This window comes from Agelaius tricolor, unplaced genomic scaffold (assembly GCF_023055355.1).
Source record: "Agelaius tricolor isolate 1412-34295 unplaced genomic scaffold, bAgeTri1.0.p SCAF_10, whole genome shotgun sequence".
Classification (NCBI taxonomy): domain Eukaryota; kingdom Metazoa; phylum Chordata; class Aves; order Passeriformes; family Icteridae; genus Agelaius; species Agelaius tricolor.
This window is the reverse complement of record NW_027269270.1, coordinates 26,628,711-26,647,466: the sequence shown is the minus strand read 5'-3', so window position 1 is coordinate 26,647,466 and position 18,756 is coordinate 26,628,711. Positions and strand designations below refer to the sequence as shown.

The following is an 18,756-nucleotide window of genomic DNA, read 5'->3' as shown; positions in this document are numbered from 1 at the left end:
GATGATATCAAACTGACCTGTGATACTCAGGGCTGTTTTGTTTTGGTTTTTTTTTTGTTAGGGAGGCAAATTTTGTGCACGTTTCAGTGCAATCCACGTTCTCTTTAGCATCCAACGTGACTTTCTTCGATGTTATCAGCAGTGTGAAAAGCTACATTCGAGCTTGCAAATCCCCCACTGAAGCCTGCCAGTTCATATCAAGCCTGAAATCACTCCACAGAGGTAAATAGCATCTGGAAGGACTGTGGCAGGAGGGGAAAGGGATGTTTTATTTGGCTCCTTTCATAAAAGGGGGACAACATTTTGTCATTTGGAAAAATCCCTCTGTATCTTTTTATCTTGCTTAAATGGGAGTCATCTTAAGAAGCTCCTAGTACAAAAGGGATGCAGATACCAAGCCTTATCTTTGCCACATGTGTGAGAAATCTGCCTCTCTGTGAAAATATTGTGCAGCACAGGATTAGAGACGTTGTAGGGTAGCCTTTCATCTCTGGGATGTGACACTGGGCCCAGCCAGATCAAAAACTGTAACTCTTAATTTCACACGTGTGGCTGGGAGCCAGGGAAATGGTGTGAAAGCCAAGAGACAAAACCCCACTGGTGAGCTCAATTAGAGCTGCTGGAGGCTGCACAGCGAGCTCTCCTCTCCTGCCTGCCCAGTTTCAGTGCTGCAGGTTGTAAAATGGTTCACAGTCAGTGAGAATTGTGATTTCTGTACTGGATCCTCCGTCTGCCCAAGGGCAGTGTGGATACAGCACAGAAAGATGTGGGGGAGGACACCAGTGACCTTCTCCAGGTGAACCCCAGTGCTGTGCCCTGGCATCTCTCACCTCCTGAGGGAGTGATGGAGGAGATTTATCTGTGAGAGATTCCTGCAAGGAAACGGCTGCACATGCTGTTTTGTGACTTTTGGGTTCAAAGCTTTAAGGTTTGGCCTTGAGGAGGATGAAGGGTGGCAACACTTAGCCTGGCTTTAGTGGGAAACCCCCAGTATCATTTTGGCAAAGTAAACATGCAGATGAGAAGTTCAGTGTGTACTTTTATTGCAATGGGCTGTATTTTAAAGACATTCTCTGACCATGATTTGCTTTAAATTATTTGGGTAAACTTGCTTGTATTATACCTACCCATCACCTCTGATACCTTCTGTAAAGTCAACTTCTAACTTGAAATAAGCAGAGTAAGAAACAAGTTATATTCTTGTGTAAGTACCTAAAAGAAAACATGTCAGATAAAAAAAAATTGATCTAGCAAGGAAAGGTTTATAAAAGGAGAGTGCCAAATGAGTGACATATTTTCCATAAAATCCCATTTCTCACAAATATTTATTAATTCCATTTAGTCTGACCTCCCAGTAAAAATGTAAATTTGATGTCACAATTTCCATCATTTATCCACAGTTTTGCTGAATGCTCATTGTAACAAGTCTGACTTTCTAAATTAAAACACTACTTCCAAGTAATGTAAATGAAAGTACAAATTTTTTGTTTGAAAAATGGAAAAAGCCAGTGCTTAATACTGAAATGGAAAAGAATTGGTTTGGTGTAATGTTTTGCTTGATATAAACTTAAAAATTGATTTGTTGAACTGTGTCAGGGGATGAATGTGTTTGAGCTTGAGCCAAACCAGATTTCTCTTTTTCATTTCCCCTTCTGCTTCCAAACTGAAACATTTATTATTCACCCCCTCCATTTGCCTGTACAAATGATGGTAGATACACAAGAAATGGTGACATGGGGTAATGTTGACTCCCTCCTAATGGAACAAATAGTACTAAAAAAAAAGAGATTAAAGCAGCCCATCAGCTGAATGGCTGAATGGGATGCCTAGGAAAAACAAATGTGCATAATGGTGGGTTCAGAGAGAACCATGCTGATGTTGGCCACCTCTTCCCAACAGCTGGCAGCTTGTGCAGACAGAAGGACCCTGAATGTGACAACGAAACTTCAGAATGCACCGACTTTGATGGGGTCGCTCTCTGCCAGTGCAAAAGTGGGTACTTCAAATACAACAAGATGGACCACTCCTGCAGAGGTATTGCTCTTTATGTGGTGTACTTTGCCTGAATTTTCCTCCAAGTTTTTGTTCCAGTGGAAACGAGTGTGTGCTCGTAGTGCTGTTCATGCAAAACCCTCAATATTATGAATAAATATTAGCAGCTCAAGTTTCTTTTATTTAGTTAGGGGGTTTTTTAGCAGACACTGAAGACACAGTGTCTCTCTAGGAATAATATTATCTCTTTCTGGAGCATGCTGTGAGTCTCAGTGATTGAGGAGAGGGAGAGAGGGGCCTGGCTGCTTTGGGCTCCAGTTCAGTGGCACAGAGCAGAGATGACGTGTGTCTCTGCCTGTTTTGATTTTGTCTGAACTCTCGGTGAACTTAGGGGAAGTGCTTTAAACTCAAAAGCTTATATTAATATATCATCAGTATTTTAAAAATTTGTATCTGAAAATTATTATGAATTTATTTTTCAGGTGAGTTCCAAATTGAAATTTTAAGCTTAAAGATTGTGTTATTTTTTAGCTACTCCTCAGATCAACAAATCTGGTTTTGCTGCATTTTAAACAAAGTCTTTACATGCCAGTGTTCAAAATGACTTCTGGAGGGTTGGGGTGTCCATTCCCTAGTTTGTGGTTGCTGTAAGGCTTTTCTGATGACATATCAATAACAACTGCAGTAGTGGTAATATATTGCTTCTGGCACTGCCTGCTGGGTTGCTCTTGAAATAGGCGGAGATGTTTTGTCGGTTCCAAATCTGAGAGTGAGAAAAATGTGCCTGGAAATAACTCATGTGCTACAGACTCTGGGAGGGACAGCTCAGAGATGGGCATCTCTGCTTGCCAGGTTGTGGCCCTGCCTCTCCTGCACTCTGTGGCTCCTTTGTGACAAGACCTTTCCCTTTGTGTTTTCCTTCATTCCCCTCATCTTGTATGTTGGAGGAAGGATTTCTTTTGGGAAATACTGAGCATCTCCACCAACCCTAGAGAGTCAGAGAGGGGTTTATGTAGTGAGTGAGGAGCTAAGCTGAAACTTGAGAGGTTTTTACCCAATTCTTGTTCCATCATGGACAGTGGGGACCCAGGGAAAGTTACTCCACTTGTCTTGTCCGTGTCTCTTGCCAAGCAGTGAAGATAAATACCTGAAAGGCTGTGAGGCACTTGGGTGTGATGGTTGCAGAGGGCTAAGAGATCTAAGACCTTGTATGTATGATTACTCCATACTTATGAAACTTGTTTGCTGTGGAAAATATGAAAACCTTATCTGTACACAGTGAGGCCTAAATGCCACCTTCATCTCACTGCTGTCAGTAGGAAACATCTTATTGATCAGCTTGACAGTGTCTGAGGGACAGGGCTGATGCTGGACTTAGGCTGCAGTGCAGAGGCATGAGGGCAGCACTGACTGCATGGTGCCACTCTCTGACAAGATGCCAGATTTTCATTATCACTTGGGCCCATCTGGGCAAGCCAGGTAGTTGGGGTTTTTAAAGGCTTTTCCAAAAGCCAAGCTATGGGCCCCATTTTGATATTTAGGGCTATTTTGCTGATAAATATAGCATACAATATACCAGCCTCTTTGAAAACCTCTGCCCTTTTAGTGCCTAAACAGGAACCAAGGTCTCGTGAGCATCTGACCCTCATTGTGGGCTGTGAAAATGTGGTCTAGGAGCTCCAATTATAGGATTTGCAAAGGGGGAAATGGCTATTGTGCTGCCCTGTCCGGTCTCCCCCGTGGGAAGGCTGGGAGAATTGGCTGCCCTGACCCACAGGATTTGTTCTGTCCTCCTTGTAGCATCTGTCCCCAGGGACACGCTTGGGAAAGCATGCCATGGGCCAGGGAAGGGTTGGGTCTCTGAGACACAGGAGGTCCAACATGTTGGCCAGGGGACCTCTTGCTGTGCTGTTCAGTGTCTCTGGGTTGCTGCTGATTTTCAGCCTTCTCAGTATCTTCAGGGCTATTTCAGTACCAGAGCAGCAAACCCAATGTGCCAGCCTTTCAAGGGCATGCTATTTTTACCAGTACAGAGTGTTTCTGGAGTGAAGCAAGGAGCAGCAAAGCAGCTTTCCAAAGAGACCCCTGAGTGTCTTTTGGGAAGGCAGAGGAATCCTAGGTTGAAGAGCTCAACTCAACAGCTTTGTTTGGCCCCTGACACCTAGGCCTTTCCCCTGTTCCCTGCTTGTGTTTGGAGTCTTGCCAAGTGAGTGTGACAGTGAGAGCTCTCCTGGGAACGTGTTCAAAGGAGCAGCAAAGATGCCAAAGGAGAAAGCAAAGTGGCAGGAAAAGGCACAGAGAGGAGAGAAAAATACATAAGCACCGAGTTTTTAAGTAAGACAGAGAAATGCATATTCAGGATCTTGCTTTTCCTCTTTTCTGCTCCTATATCCCCCTGACCTGAGAGCTGTGTGCCAGCGAGGTGCCAGGGCTGCTCCTGCCCATGGCACTGCTCCAGGTGGATGTGCCTCACACACATTGCTGAGCTTAGGGTGGGCTCCAGCACCTTCTGCCTGCTCCTGCAGCCTTCCCAACATGCAGGGGGTGGGCTGGAGCTGGGATACACTGGGCTGCTCATTGGAGAAGGAAACTCCAGTGAGCTGTGAGGTGATGCTTCCCTCTCTCCCTCCCTCCCACTGCACATTTTGTTACTGCCCAATCCAGTGGTGGAGCATTCACTCCATAATGTTTTCAGCCTGCTTTTTTTAGCAAGTGGAAGGAGCAACCCATCCAGTCTCCTTTAGCTAAGGCCCCAGTGAGATGAATGAGCCAGGCAAGGATTCTTTGGGATTTACTATCCTTGCCCTGGCTGTTTGCTGACTGGGGCTCTTAACTCTTTCACAGTTACCTCTGCTCTCTTCCTTTACTTCAAAGAAATCATCTTAGAGGGAGAAAAATATATCTAGTACAAAAAGCATCACAGTGTGATGCAGCAGGAGGGCTGTGTAATGAGTTTCACCTTCCCCATCCCCAGCTCTGGAAAAATAAATGGAATGAGGGAGGTGGTGAAGGAGCAGTGGGGGCCACATAGATCAAAGAAAGGTGTGCAAGACCAGGTATTGTGGGCATCAGCCCCCCACCATCACTGGTGCCACTTGCTACAGCAAGTCTGTGTCTATAGCCACAGAAGTGATGTGAGTGCAGCAGTGGTCCATATCCACACATCCTGAGGATTTAGGGAAATTTTGTTATCCCTGGGCTTGCAACATCTATTTCTGGGAATTAGAAATCAAAAGGGTCAAAGAGAACCCGTGAGTGTTCAGAGAAAAGCTGCAATAATTAGGGAGACTCAAAGATCTCAGTGGCCTTCGCTTTATTAAAGATAAAGGAGTGATTTGGTGGTGAGGAGGAGAAATCTGATCATATAACCTTTTCCAATCTAATAAATAAACATCCAAAGTCTGGAATTTGACACTGGGGTAATTCAGACCAGAAAGAAGGTGAATGTTTTTAATGGCTGAAGAAAATTAACTTTGTGAGCTTCTGACCCAGTGCTGTGGTTGATTGTCTGTCATTGAAAATATTAAAATCAGTCTTGGGTGTTTCTTTAAAATGTAGCTCCAGTCCAACTATTTGATTTGAAACTGAAATTTAATTTAGGGAAATTCTGTGACAGTTTTAGGCAAAAGTGTTTGATGGAGGAGAAATCCATGAACATTTTTGTTTTCATTGAACAGTTCCCTGTGGAATGTGCTACAGGGGGTTTCCAGACCCTTGGGTGATGTCTTGCACACCCCTGAGGGCTGCTGCCTGTGCTAGCTCTGGCTTGCCTCTCTGCCCAAAGTGACTCTATCTGTATCACTCCTGCCCAGGCCTTTGAGTGACCACCTTCACTGCCTCTGCCAGAGCTCTGGTGGGACTATTGCTGAGAAAAGCAGTGATCTTATCAGTAGTTTCAACCTTATAGTTGTGTGTCCAGTGTATCATCCCCTTTGCTGTTCATCAGAAGGGTAGTGTAATTTCCTCAGATAATTTCCTCAGGATAGTTGTCCATAAGCATGGAAATTATTTTATTTTGAAGTGATGGTTCCAGTTTTTCACCAACATTTTGCACATAGCAGTTTTCTAGATTATCTAGACCTAATAAATTCAATTTCTATTGAAAAAAATTCTATTCATATAGTAAAATATGATATCTCAAAATTTGACTTAGCTGCAAATTTGAAAAATCTGAAAAAAAGGTGACATGAGAAAAAACATTAGCATCCCACTTCTGGTTACCCTGACTGTGTTTGCATAACGTCTTGTTGCAGTACTAACACTTAAAATTAATTAATAACACGTGCCAATGCTAAAGTAGCATAGTTTAAGTGGGCTTTCAAAATGGAAACTGGAGGCACTTGCACATTTTTTACATTGTTATTTTGTGTGAAGCAGTACCAGTGTGCAGTGAGTTTTCATTTGGGCAAGAAGCTCTGCTGGGAATGCCAGCAGCCCTCCCTGTGCCAGGCTCCAAACTGGCTCTGCTTGGAAGCCCTGAAATGGTTCCATTAAAGTCAGCAGGAGGTATTATTCAGCCTATTCACCTCAAGTGCCCGATGTTTTCCCCAAGCCAGAGGACATCCAGCCGCCCACCCGAGCGCACGGCGCTCCGGCAGCGCGGTCGGGCCGGGGGCGGCGCGGGTGAGGCTGCGCTGGGCAATCCCTGCCGGCTCCACTGCGCGGTGCTCACGGCCCTGCTCTCTGCTTTCAGCCTGTGAAGATGGATATAAGCTGGAGAACGAGACGTGTGTGAGGTATGGTGACTGTTCTGCCCTCCTCCCACCCCACCATCCTTGCTCTGGTGACCTGTTGGCACAACTGAGCTGCTGAAACTCCCTGTTGTTCTTTGTTCCCAGCTGCCCCTTTGGCTTGGGTGGATTCAACTGTGGAAACCGTGAGTACCAAATTTCATTCCTTTCATTTCCTACTGTGTCAGAAGTAGGAGATTTGAAACAAATAATTGCAAGTGACTGTGTCTAAAGTGCAGTAGGTACACGCTACTTTTTTCAGTGCTTTTTGTTCCTTCATTTTCTCTTAAAAGTTATTTTGTGGACCTTCTTTTACAATGCTGACTTAATGTCATCTAAGGAAAGGAGATCTCCTTTCCCTGTATAGTCTGTCAGGGTAGCACATGTAGTGGGTACTCTTGAAGCAAGGTATTTGAAAGTGAATCCATTTGAGTTACTCTGATATATTGGTGAAGTTAATCTGTTCCTTAGGGAAACAAGAACTTGTTTCTATTTCACTTGAAAACTTAAGGCTATATTGCTTATGGGGAGGTGGGAAGGTGGAAAATAAGCCGCTAATCCCTTGGCATGGGAGCTGTGGATATAAACTGGGGTTTAAAACCACACTGCTGTTTCTCAGCCTCTGTCTCTCCTGTCTGCAGCCTATCAGCTCATCACGGTGGTGATTGCAGCGGCAGGAGGGGGACTGCTGCTGATCATGGGCATAGCACTGATCGTCACCTGCTGCCGGTAGGTACCGCTGCCAGCCCGCCTCAATCCCCCCCGTGGATTGCACCACACCCAGGGCTCCCCGTGTGAGCTCTTAAGGACTAAAACATAGCATAGCTAAGGACCAAAACATAGGTGAAAACATAGGCTAAGCAAGTGGGGTAATCTGAGATACTGAAGTATCACACTGTGCTTTCATTTGGAGAATTTTTAATTTTTTTTCCCCAGCAGCCAGGCTAAAAACGATGGACTGGGTGTCTCTTAAAGGTACACCTGGAAATCATGTCCTCTAAGGATGGAGAGGCAGGAGAGTCCTTCCCATGCAGAGCTGTGAGGCTCTGAAGCCAGGAAGCAGACTCCAAAAGTGCAAGCTAAGTAGAAAGGAGCAGTTTAGGCAACAGGAGAGGTTACTTGCTGTGGCTCAAGTGGTGTTTGAGTGTATTTAAGGCTATTTTCATTCACCTTTATGGATAAGACTGCATGTACTCTCACTCTGTGTGTCTCTCCCTCTCACACACACACTCACACACGTACACACCTCATTCCCATGCCCACAGGTGGCTTTGGACAAGATATGTTTTCCTAGGAAGCTCTATTTCCTGATATATGTAATCTGAAAAGGGATGCCTTGCAGTAACACCCTCTCCTCGCTATTCCAGTCCCCAAATCTAGGATTTCAAAGCTCTCTGATAAAGATGGCAGCTGGATTTGTCAGTAATATAGATGTGGCAGTGGTTTGGTTGTGCCCCTGTTACCCCATATTTTCAGCCAGGGGGATGCCAGCAGGAGATGAGGTGGCCCAGAGTGCAGATCTCCACAGGGGTGGACTGATCTTCTCTTGAGCCCTGGTCTTGGGCAGCTTATGTGACTTCCTGGAGGATACTCTGCTTTGAATTGGAAGTGTCACCAAAGTCCACACATTAACCATTATAGTCCTGGAGGGACATTTGGTGTCACTCAGGCCAGCTCCTTGCAGGCCTTCCTTCTTAGGAATCAACACAGTGCCTACAAGTGCTATAGTTAATAGCATGGGGACTTCCATATGTTTTTATTCATCAATTTCCTTGATTTTTCATTGACTTAGATGAACACACATGTTTTTAAGAGACAAGGGGCATAGCTGGAACAGGAGGGGATCAAACTGAATGTAGGGAAATATTCTTTCACCAAGGGAGCAGTAAGGCAGTGGAACAGGTTGCTCAGGGAGTTTGCCATGTAAATTTGGAGATTTCAAATCCCACCAGATAATGCCATCTGAGTTGCGTGACCTGATTTCATATCTGACTTGGCTTCAGAGCAAATGGCTGGACTATAGTCCTTCTGAGGTGATCTTTGTTCCCAGTCAAGATTCGTAACATCAAGTAATGATCTCTCCTGAGATCATGCCAGAAGTGTATACAAGACAGCAGGATAAGTTGTAAGTTTTCACTTTCCCTCATTCTTTTATAAACAGGAAGAATAAAAATGACATAAGTAAACTGATTTTCAAGAGTGGGGATTTCCAGATGTCACCTTATGCTGAATATCCGAAGAATCCCCGGGCACAGGAGTGGGGCAGAGAGACCATCGAGATGCAGGAGAATGGAAGCACCAAGAACCTGTTGCAGATGACAGATGTGTATTATTCGGTATCTATCCATAGATTAATTTTTAATCCCTTGTGCCTCGTACAGGAAAGAGATATTCCTTTATTTTTGGAAGTGCAGATCCCTTTCCTGCAAGATTAAAGGGCAAAGCAAATGTCTTCCATAGCAAGGCATTTTAGGAGTCCTATGGGCTCTAGCTATTACCTGTGGTGAATATCACAAAGAGATGTCATTTGGAAGAATGATGAGGAAATGTCTAGGAATAGTTTGGTAAAAATGCTCAAAAATCCCAATCCTAGAATAGGGAATGACAGTTAAAGGTTTTGGATAAACTGCTAGGGTTCCCTGTTAGCAGTTTTCTCCTGTCCACCCTCACTGATTAAGGGGAAGGTTGAAACCTCTGTCTGGGGAACTTTGCCCCAGAATAGGAAGATGCTGGTCACTGAGGATCCCTCTTTTCCTCCATTCCTTCCCTCTCCAGGGTACATAAGGAGCATCCCTTCAGCTCTGAGGAATTAAGGAGTAATAGGCTGTGTAGGGCACAGAAAGACACAAGCTCAAGTTGTTATGGCATGGTTGGTACCATCTGCTAATGGCTGTATCCAGAGCTGTGGTGCTGCTGTATCATCTGTCACTCATTTTCAGCAACATGTCCTTAAGGTGTGTGTGGGCTACTCATGAGAGTGAAAGTCATAGGATTTCACCCAAATCACACATTCTGGTCTCCTTGCTTTCCAGAGCAGAGAGCTTTACTATTTTCCTGGCTTATAGTTTAAGCTTTTCAGTGAGCAAATTTATTGGGTTGCACGGCACGGAGTCGAATTCTCCTTCATGCTTCCACTAAGAATGAGATATTTGAAATGAAGATGCGTTTCCTAATTTTTTAGACTAAATAAAGACTCTCATTATGCTGGTAATGAGAAATGGAAACTTTTTAGCAAGCAGTAGGTGATGAGGGTTTTGCATGGATCTGCTCTAGAACAGATTAAACCCAGAGGCTTCATGTTATTCACTGGGTGCAAGGATTGTACAGACTTGATCTTAGGCATCAGTGTTCCTCCACCAAGTGTCCCCAGGAATCTTACTTAGTTACAAGAAGGGGAGAGAAAGGAAGATCAGATAGTTTTGTATTTGACATATAATTCAAGGGACTGTGTTGGGAGAGGAGGTACCTATGGTAAATGGGGAGAGAAGTGCCCAGGTAATACTCAGAGCAGGAGACTACCTTTGATTTTCTGTAATTGTCTCCTTTAAGGATGGCTCTAGGATGATATCCTTTTAATGAGAGTTGAGCTCAATACCTGAGCTCAGCAGTTGAGCTCAATACCTGAGCTCAGCAGTTGAGCTCAATACCTGAGCTCAGCAGTAGATTTTTTTTTTTAATTAAAAATTAACTGTATACTTGGACCGCATTTGGCAGAGTCAGGTAAGTTTCAAATCTGTTCATTGGCCAGATGTTGGAATTAGATTTCACAATAATAATCCCTTCAGGCAATGCAGCAAAAATCATTCTAGATTATAGAGATCATTAGAGATCCCATTGTTCCCTCTAGCTACTGATCCAACAGCAAAGAAATGTGGTAATGCTGTGCCTGAAGAAGGATTTGAGTGTGAGAATGAGACCCTTTTTTTTCAACATTTTTTTTTTTTTTGCTAATACAGCCAACTGGACTGAGAAATCCTGAACTGGAAAGAAATGGACTTTTTCCTCCCTACACTGGTTTGCCTGGATCTCGACATTCGTGCATCTACCCTGGACAATACAATCCGTCCTTCATTAGTGATGAAACCAGAAGAAGAGACTATTTTTAGCAAAGAGTGGAGAGGGAGTGGAAGATTGACACAGTTGTGTGGCCCTTAATTCCCAGGTACAGTCTGTCTCCTGGGTAGTTGAGGCCACATCAATCTTACTCTTCCCATTTAATAGGAAGGACTTTGAACTTCATGCTGAGCATTGCTGCCCTGAGGGACGGTCACAGTTGCTGAGCATCAGAGAGGAGGAGGAAGAGGAGGGAATGGCTCAAGAAGCACATCACTAAAAGACTCAGTGGGAAGCTAACACGTGTACTCCTTATTCATTCTTCACTCTTCGCGCTACACGGGCAAGCATGGATCAGTACAGGCAGATGAACTGTGCCCAGCACTCTGCATTGAATACCACTAGGGAGTGTCTTGTTTACAGATCTCGTTCACTGTTGACTGTGCTTGTCTTCCTCGCCAGCCTTCATGCAAAGATTCACTGTGCAATTGCTTTTGGTCAGGCAAGTTTGGCCACTCCCTTTTAGATCACTGCCTCGCTGTTGGTTTCGTGCATGACAGGGAAGCTGACTTGTGTTCACCTTCATACTGGTAAAAGTTCTCCACATTTCTGTGTCCTTGCCAAAGCCAGGTGTCTGGCAATATTGGCTGAATTTGTGGGTTGATTGTCTCCTAGGAGTGCAGGAAGGTTAGTCACACCACTGCAATTTTAACAGAAAAAAGGCACAGTTGTTCCTCTGTGCTGCTTTGAAAACCTTCTGTATATAGGGAATGTTGTTGTTTTGTCAACCAATATTGTTCAGAACTGATGCCACTACATGCCATCGTGGTGCTTCCATGTGGGATCCTTTGGGGCTCTGTTTCCCTGCAAGGAATTAAATGCCTGTAGACACAGCAATACAATATTAAATAATTACTCACAGGGAAGAAGAGCTGTGAATTCAGAATGCTTTTTGTGAGGAATCTGTGAAGAAGTAATAATGCTGTAGCCTTGGCTAGGTAGAGGAACCTGAATTCTGGGCGCTGAAGGTCAAATATATTTTCAAACTTCCAGAGTCCACCTTGAATTTGTAGGTGCTGTGGAGACTTTCAGTACATTGGAAAAGAGAGGGCTTACTGCAGTCAGTTGCATTTAAGGAAGAGAAAAACATGATGCTTGCAATCCTAGCATAGCAAAGATCACTTATGTTGAAGTGTTTTTCTTTCTTCCATCCTAGTTTTGAGTGATTCAGACCAGGCAAGTTTCCTCACCCAGGTGTGTTCGTTCATATTAGCAGAAGCTGAAGAATTTAAGTTATTGCATTTCTCACCAAAGATCAGGTTGAAACTCATGGACTGTATTCTGACCTAGAGTGAGTGTGGAAAGAGATCTTACTAATCACAGAATCCTGGAATGGGTTGGCTTGGAAGGGATCTTACAGATCATTTTTTTCCAACTCCTCTGCCATAAGCAGGGACACCTTCCACTAGACCAGGTTTCTCAAAGCCCCATCCAACCTGGCTTTGAACACTTGCAGGGATTGGGTAACTTCTCTGGGCAACCTTTTTCCATTCTCATAGTGAAGAATTTCTTTCTTGTAACTAATCTAAATCTACCTTCTTTGCTTTAAAATAATTTCCCTTGTCCTTTCCCTACATGCCCTTGTGAAAAGTCCCTCTCCAGCTTTTTTGTAGACCTCCTTTAGTTACTGGAAGGTGCTCTAAGGTCTCCCTGGAGCCTACTCTTCTCCAGGCTGAACAGATCCACCTTTCTCAGACTGTCTTCATAGGAGAGGTGCTCCAGCCTCTGACCACCTTTGTGGCCTCCTCTGGCCTCATTTCTTCAGATGGGAGCACTGAACACAGCACTGCAGATGGGGCCTCAGGAGAGCAGAGCAGAGGGAGAGGATCCCCTGCCCACCCTGGCTCTGGTGCTGCCCAGGACACAATTGGCTTTCTGGGCCGTGAGAGCACATTGCTGGGTCATGTTGAACTTCTCACCAACCAACACCCCAAGTCCTCAGGGTTAGTTTCTATTCTCCAAGAGCCTGCATTTGTGCTGAGGATTGCCCTGGCTCAAATGTGGGAAATATAATTAAATATCATGAAGTATATTTACCACTTATCTTTACTGCACTGTTAATCTGAGTCATCGAAAGCCTGTTTAGATACAAGGTCCAGATGCAGTTTCTCCTCTTGAATGTGAATGTGCTTTTAATTCAAGGTGGCTGCTTGTATAAGGATAACAAATAGCACAGTTCCATTGTCGCTAACTCACCATATCTGTGGTGTGTGCATAATGTGACATTCCCTTCTCCCCTACCATGTCCCTACAGCTAAGTTCATTAGGTAGCTCAGCTGACTGAAGCACTGAGGATAATGGGGTGCATCCCCCAAAGTGCCTAACCCCAGTTCAGATGCTCATGTGTTGTGTGGCTGCTCACTGGAGGCAAGCCTGGGGTAATGAGGAGCTCTCCATCAGGAAGGAGGTACTTGCATCCTACAGGTGGTGTGAGTTCCCAGATCCTTTCCCAGCACTTCAAAGGCTGTTGTGTTCCCTACCAAAGGTCAGTAACTGGTATCCAGAGGGAAGTGAGACAGAAACAGGCAATTATAAGCTGTGTTGGCTTAGAGGTTTCTGGTCCCTGCTCACAGTTGCTTCTCTTTTCTTAAAACTTCAAGACAGGAAAGGTGCCACAGATGTGCCTGAGAAGGCACAGTTCAGTGCACCAGCCACAGCACACAAACACAGTGTCTTTTTTATGCCTCAGCTCTTGTCTTTTATGTAGAAGCAGCAGTGTGAGCTTGCAGAGAAACAGAGCTTTATGGACACCTAGGGCGGTACCCTTTGCACTTACATGAACTTTTGGTGACAATGCATGCAACTTCACACCTATCTGATCCATAATCAGCCTTGCAGCTGATTGGGATCTCAGGTGTAGGGGGAAAGGAATGGATGCTCATGGGAAGTACAGCTGCCTAAGGAGCTGTATTTAGGGAAAGCTTTACTTACAGTGTCCAAAATATTACAACAGGTAAAGCACAAGAATTAGGCAGTCTCTCCCACTCTGATTAGAGTTTTCATCCAGGACAGAAAGGACTGCCTTTCCCCTGGTATGGAGCAGAGCTATGTTTTTGTTACAAAAGAAAAGAAGAAGATGCAAAATCTAAATCTAGATCTTCTAGATCATCAAAATCTTCATGCTAAATCTAAATCCAAAGTCTATAGACAAGCACTGGACTTTGTCCCTTTTCAGTAAAGTAGCTTGTGATAAGGAGATGTCCCAGCAATGATGAGAACCCCATGATTTGCCCATGTGCCAGCATTTCCTCAGATGGGGAAGCATTTAGGCCTATGCTTGTAGGCAAAGATGTTTAACTGCTTGGTTAGCTCAAAGACTAGGAGATGAACTTCTACGTGTCAGGTACAAAGGGCAAAGTGTGGCACCAACTCACAACTTCAGATCAGTCCTTCTGCAGTAAGAGTATATGAACAAAACTTCTGGTCTGTATCTGCCAGCACATTGCAAATTGCAAGGGATTTGAATGGAATTGAGATAGGACTATTTCTAAAGAGAGCACACAAAAGTTTGCAAGTAGTAATTTTAATACCTTAATGGTCTTCAAATTCTTCTTGAATTGTATCTGGAGAGAAAGAGTCTTACTAAATCCAGCAGGATTTTCTGAGTGAGGACTGCAAAACTTGGAATTTTCTGAAAGAGTGTTATTGCACTGAAATTTTCTCTCTGCCAATGGAGGTAAACGTTGGGGCATTTCTTATGAGGCTTTATCCCTTGCAGCCTGACCTTCTATGTAGCTTGGATAAGGAAGGAGTCTCAGAGCCAATGTATAGTCCACAGAAGGAGGGGAAAAAGGGTCTCTCCTGGCTTGCCACACCTTCTCTGGGTGTCTTAGGAGGCCCTGCCCAGCAGGCAAGAGAGGGGTTCAGGCAGGAGGAGTCAGCACCCAGATGAATGCAGGTGCTTTCCCCAAGTGTTCCAGGAAGCTTTTGGGAAGGTGACAGAAGCAGCCTGGGGTGATTCAGCCCCTGGGTTTCCACCAGCCCAGCTGCAACCTGTGCTGCAGTGCTCCTGTCTCTGGTGCAGAGCACTGTGTTGTGTCACAGTTTATGGTGCTTGTTTTAGTGCAGTGTTCACTGCCTCACCCAGCAGCACAGACTCGCCCAGCCCCAGCAGGGATGGGGGCAGTGTTTCAGTGCAGGTTGTCTCTCTGTAAAGCTGCCACCAGGATCCTCTCTGTGTCTGCCATGAACACAGCTCCCTTTGGCAGTGGAGTGGGGCTCGTCACTCCTCTTGCGTATAAGAAGGGTCTCTATGTGCCCTCAAGCCCACTTTCAAAATCAGATTCTTCTCTGTTCACAACCTAACTCCCTGTAGGATGTCTAAATACATGCACCTTATTTCTCATCTTTCTTTTAGATTACTTCTAGCTACCCCAAATTGAAAATTTTGAGCACACTGGATGTTTTTGCCAAGGGGAATCACTCTCCACTATGCGAGAGGATAGGAGGGAAGTGGCATGTTTTTGGTATGGAGAATGCAAGTGGTTCAGCCAGATGTGGAGAAAGGAAGAAAAACTACACCAACACTGCTCATAAATCTGCTATTGCTCCTGGCTGCTGTGGAAAGTGTGGGGAGCAGTCAGCAATGACCCATGGGCCGTTGTGTGGGTGTGTTTTTAATTAAATTTGGGAAAAAAAAATGCTAATTCTGTTGCTTGACAGGAAAAACTGTGAGAGGCATGTGTTTGCTGCTATGGTGCTCTGCCAGTTATACTGATAAAATTTCTTACCCACAAAAATACCCTCTGACAGTCAGCATAGGAGAGGCAGTCCCTGAACTGATCAGCAAAACACAGATTTGAGGAATCTTTCAGAAGGCATCTTGCACATACAGTCTTCCTGTGTCCTGCTGCTTGCCCTGGCCAGTCCTTCCAGCTGTACTGGGAAAATCAGGCTTGTTTTTTCACACTGTTGAAACCTCACAGCACTGAATTGGGCTATAAGTGGAAAAAATGGGCCAGGTTTTCCTCCACAGTGGAAGTGTTAGGTTTTATGGCAGCAATGAATCTCATTGCTCTTGTGGCATTTCCCATAAGACCCACTGGCACAGTCATGTACTGAGTTACTGCTCATGAACTGCTTTATGAAAGTTACCTTTCTCCACACTGCAGGGTAGTAAAAGGCTTTAAAAACAGCAATAAATTGCAGTGAGAGAGAGGTATTTATCATTGTGAGATTGTTTGTGCCAGTGCTTGTACAGGTTGTTTGCTGGGACCTGAGTGAGCACAGAGTGGGTTTGGACACTGCTGCAGATATGCTGAGTTGCTTTCTCAGGACTTGTCTCTGATGCTGGTCAATGGCCATATCCATTCCAAATCCAGCTGGAATTTTCATTCCCTAATAGTAATCTTTAGCTTTCTTCCTTAAATTAACAAGAGCGGATGCATATTAGTTAAATGCTCTTCCTATGCTGACTAATGTTTTTTCCTCTTTACACACAAAGGATGTAATCCAGCATCCCTACAGTGACTGGGGTAACTCTCCCATGGACTGTAAAGAAGTTTTTTTTAGGACTGATTTACTCCACCACTAGGGTCACCTGCATGTAGTACATGCTTTCCCATGGCTCTGTCTGCCTATTTCTGTGATACTGTTCCTGCCTTTCCATGTTGTATCTTTTTTTCTTAAAGCATACTTATTACTGTAGCAGGACCTGTGTTATGTGAGAATGAACAAAACAGCTTCAAGATTGGAAACAGTTTCCTGGGAAGAGAGTGAATGTGAATTTTGTGTAGTTGTTTTACTGGTCAGCCAGCCTCTTTCCCATCCTGTAATATTGAGGGATGTAGAGATGCTTCCTGCTGTCACACATATCAACTGCTCTGCAGATTACTCTTGCCTGTCCCTTTAGAAATTAAGCAAGATCTCCTAGTTTCAGAAGGGGTATGTCCTGTGCTTGTAAGAGTTTGGGACCTTTTCAATGTACATTTAATTCTTCATTCCCTTGAGCTGCTGAAATTGAAAAGCAGGAGAGAAATTCACGAAGGAGTAAGAAGTACCAAAATTAAAAAAAAAAAAAGAAAAAAAAAGAATATGCTTAATTATTTTGCAGAAGTGTGACTTCAGCACTGTGAGATCAAGTGTAGGATGACACCTTTTCTGTGTCTGGTCTATGTTGCATAATATCCTTGTTGAGGGAGCACCTAGCAAGGGTACCTGATGTTCCTCCAAAGTGGTATTGAAATGCTAAATTGCTCAGTCTCTATTTCAATGAAATGCTAGAAGAGATGGGAGTCTTACTTGGGTTAATGACTGCAGCAGGCAGCCCCCAGTTCAGCAAAACCCTGTATGGAAAAGTCCTGTGGAATACAGTAAATACTGATTACTTCCCTTGAATACGGCTGTAGAATTTGCTGGACATAAAAAGTCTTCAATAAAATCTGCTAGGATGGGTTTAATTTAAAGAAAAAAAAAAAAAGAAACTCAACAGGATAAATATTTACTACCTTCATTTTTCAAAGGAAATCCTGTTCAACTCAGTCATTTGCTTTAAACCCATTAAATTCTACAGGACTTTCTCGTAGTCAAAGGTGAATCTTGGTGTGTAAAATCATAATGATTTATTTAAGCGGCTTTTAGAATTGCAGTAGTAAAGCTCACCTTTTGTGAACTCTCTTCCAAAAGATAAATTTTCAGCATTTGTTTTTGCTTCTTTACAACCTGAATGTAAACCTGCTTTATGTTCTTGACATTGCTCCACTCCCTTCCCTCTATCTCTGAATGTTTGCTTCCAAGTCTCTGGAGTTCTGAGGATGTTTTCCAAACCAGTATTATTTAAAGTTGTATCATATTTTCAGCCTCCACTAATTATACAGTACTGTAGTAGCAAAATATAATTTTTAAGGATTGGATTATTTTTATATCTGCATCCAATATTATTAAATCTGGCGTTCTAGTCAGTATCATAAAAGGATACAATAAAACAATGAATATTACTATGTCCCTGCTTTTTTATTGTATTTAGCTTTTCCTGTAAAGGGAAACAAAAGCAATTTTTAGGTGGTCTTTATTATTATGCATCTAATCCAGAAAATAAGAAATTGCATAGAAAAGATTGAATAACTAAATTGAAAAGCAAAGAGGAAATGAGTATGTTCTGTTAGTTGTGCCAAAAAAAATTCTGCTCAGCTGAAGTACAAGTTGTGTTCTGATACATTTATCTTGGTCGCACCAAGCAACTCAGTCTAATTTTAATTTTTCCTCAGTTTCATTTTTGCTGAAACTGGTAAAGCTGTGTGTTTACATGTGTGAGTGCATGTTGGAGGGGAGGAAAACCTCAGGAGAGGGTGCAGCAGGGCTGTTTGCAAGGGCAAAGAACTGGACCTGACCACCATGAGATCAGTCCAGTCCCAGTAAAAACCACCAGGGACAGTGAAGAATGCCCAGCTGAGGGTCGCTCAAAGGAAGAAGGAGGGCACCTTGAATCCAGAGGAACACCAAGTCCAACTCAGGCTGCTGAGAAGAGGCCTGATTTGGAAGAGCATCTGGAGCAATGGCAGGTAGGTTCATTTGGGGCAATTTTTTTGGTGCTGCTCCAGAGCAGTACAGCTGTGACAAAAATCAGATGGGACTAAGGTGGGATTCATCTGTTCTATGGAAAGTTAGGTGGCCACTTTGAACACGTGATCTGGCTCTCCCAGTAGCCATGAAAAGAGACACACACCCACAGAGAGCACCTCACCCCATGGTAAGAGACCACTTACCATGACTGTCTCATGTTACTCTACTTTCTGTGTGAGGTTGGTATCTTTTAGGAAATTGGCAGTGTAAAACCACAGGTCACAACATTTCCATGGGACTAAGTAAAAGGTCTTTGGGGTTGTGGAGAAGCACATGATTTAACAGCCCTGCCCACTTCAGATTTGCACACTGGGGCCTCTGAGACCACTGAATGCATCCCTAATGTGTGCCCTCAAACTCT

General features: G+C 43.9%; 1 protein-coding gene across 4 annotated transcripts in view; it reads left to right on the top strand.

The window, feature by feature from the left end:
• The window catches only part of LOC139593868 (protein HEG homolog 1-like), a 51,891-nt gene extending 34,121 nt beyond the window's left edge, over positions 1-17,770 (top strand). For 3 of the 4 annotated variants that reach the window (XM_071435318.1, XM_071435317.1, XM_071435316.1), the window contains 7 exons: positions 62-222; positions 1,900-2,034; positions 6,686-6,728; positions 6,831-6,868; positions 7,364-7,451; positions 8,884-9,058; positions 10,679-17,770. In XM_071435318.1, the coding sequence (XP_071291419.1) occupies positions 62-222; positions 1,900-2,034; positions 6,686-6,728; positions 6,831-6,868; positions 7,364-7,451; positions 8,884-9,058; positions 10,679-10,828 (790 nt within the window). In that variant the 3' untranslated portion in view covers positions 10,829-17,770. The remainder of the gene's footprint in view (positions 1-61; positions 223-1,899; positions 2,035-6,685; positions 6,729-6,830; positions 6,869-7,363; positions 7,452-8,883; positions 9,059-10,678) is intronic. The other variant, XM_071435319.1, reaches the window with a different exon arrangement.
• The last annotated feature ends 986 nt before the right edge of the window (positions 17,771-18,756 follow it).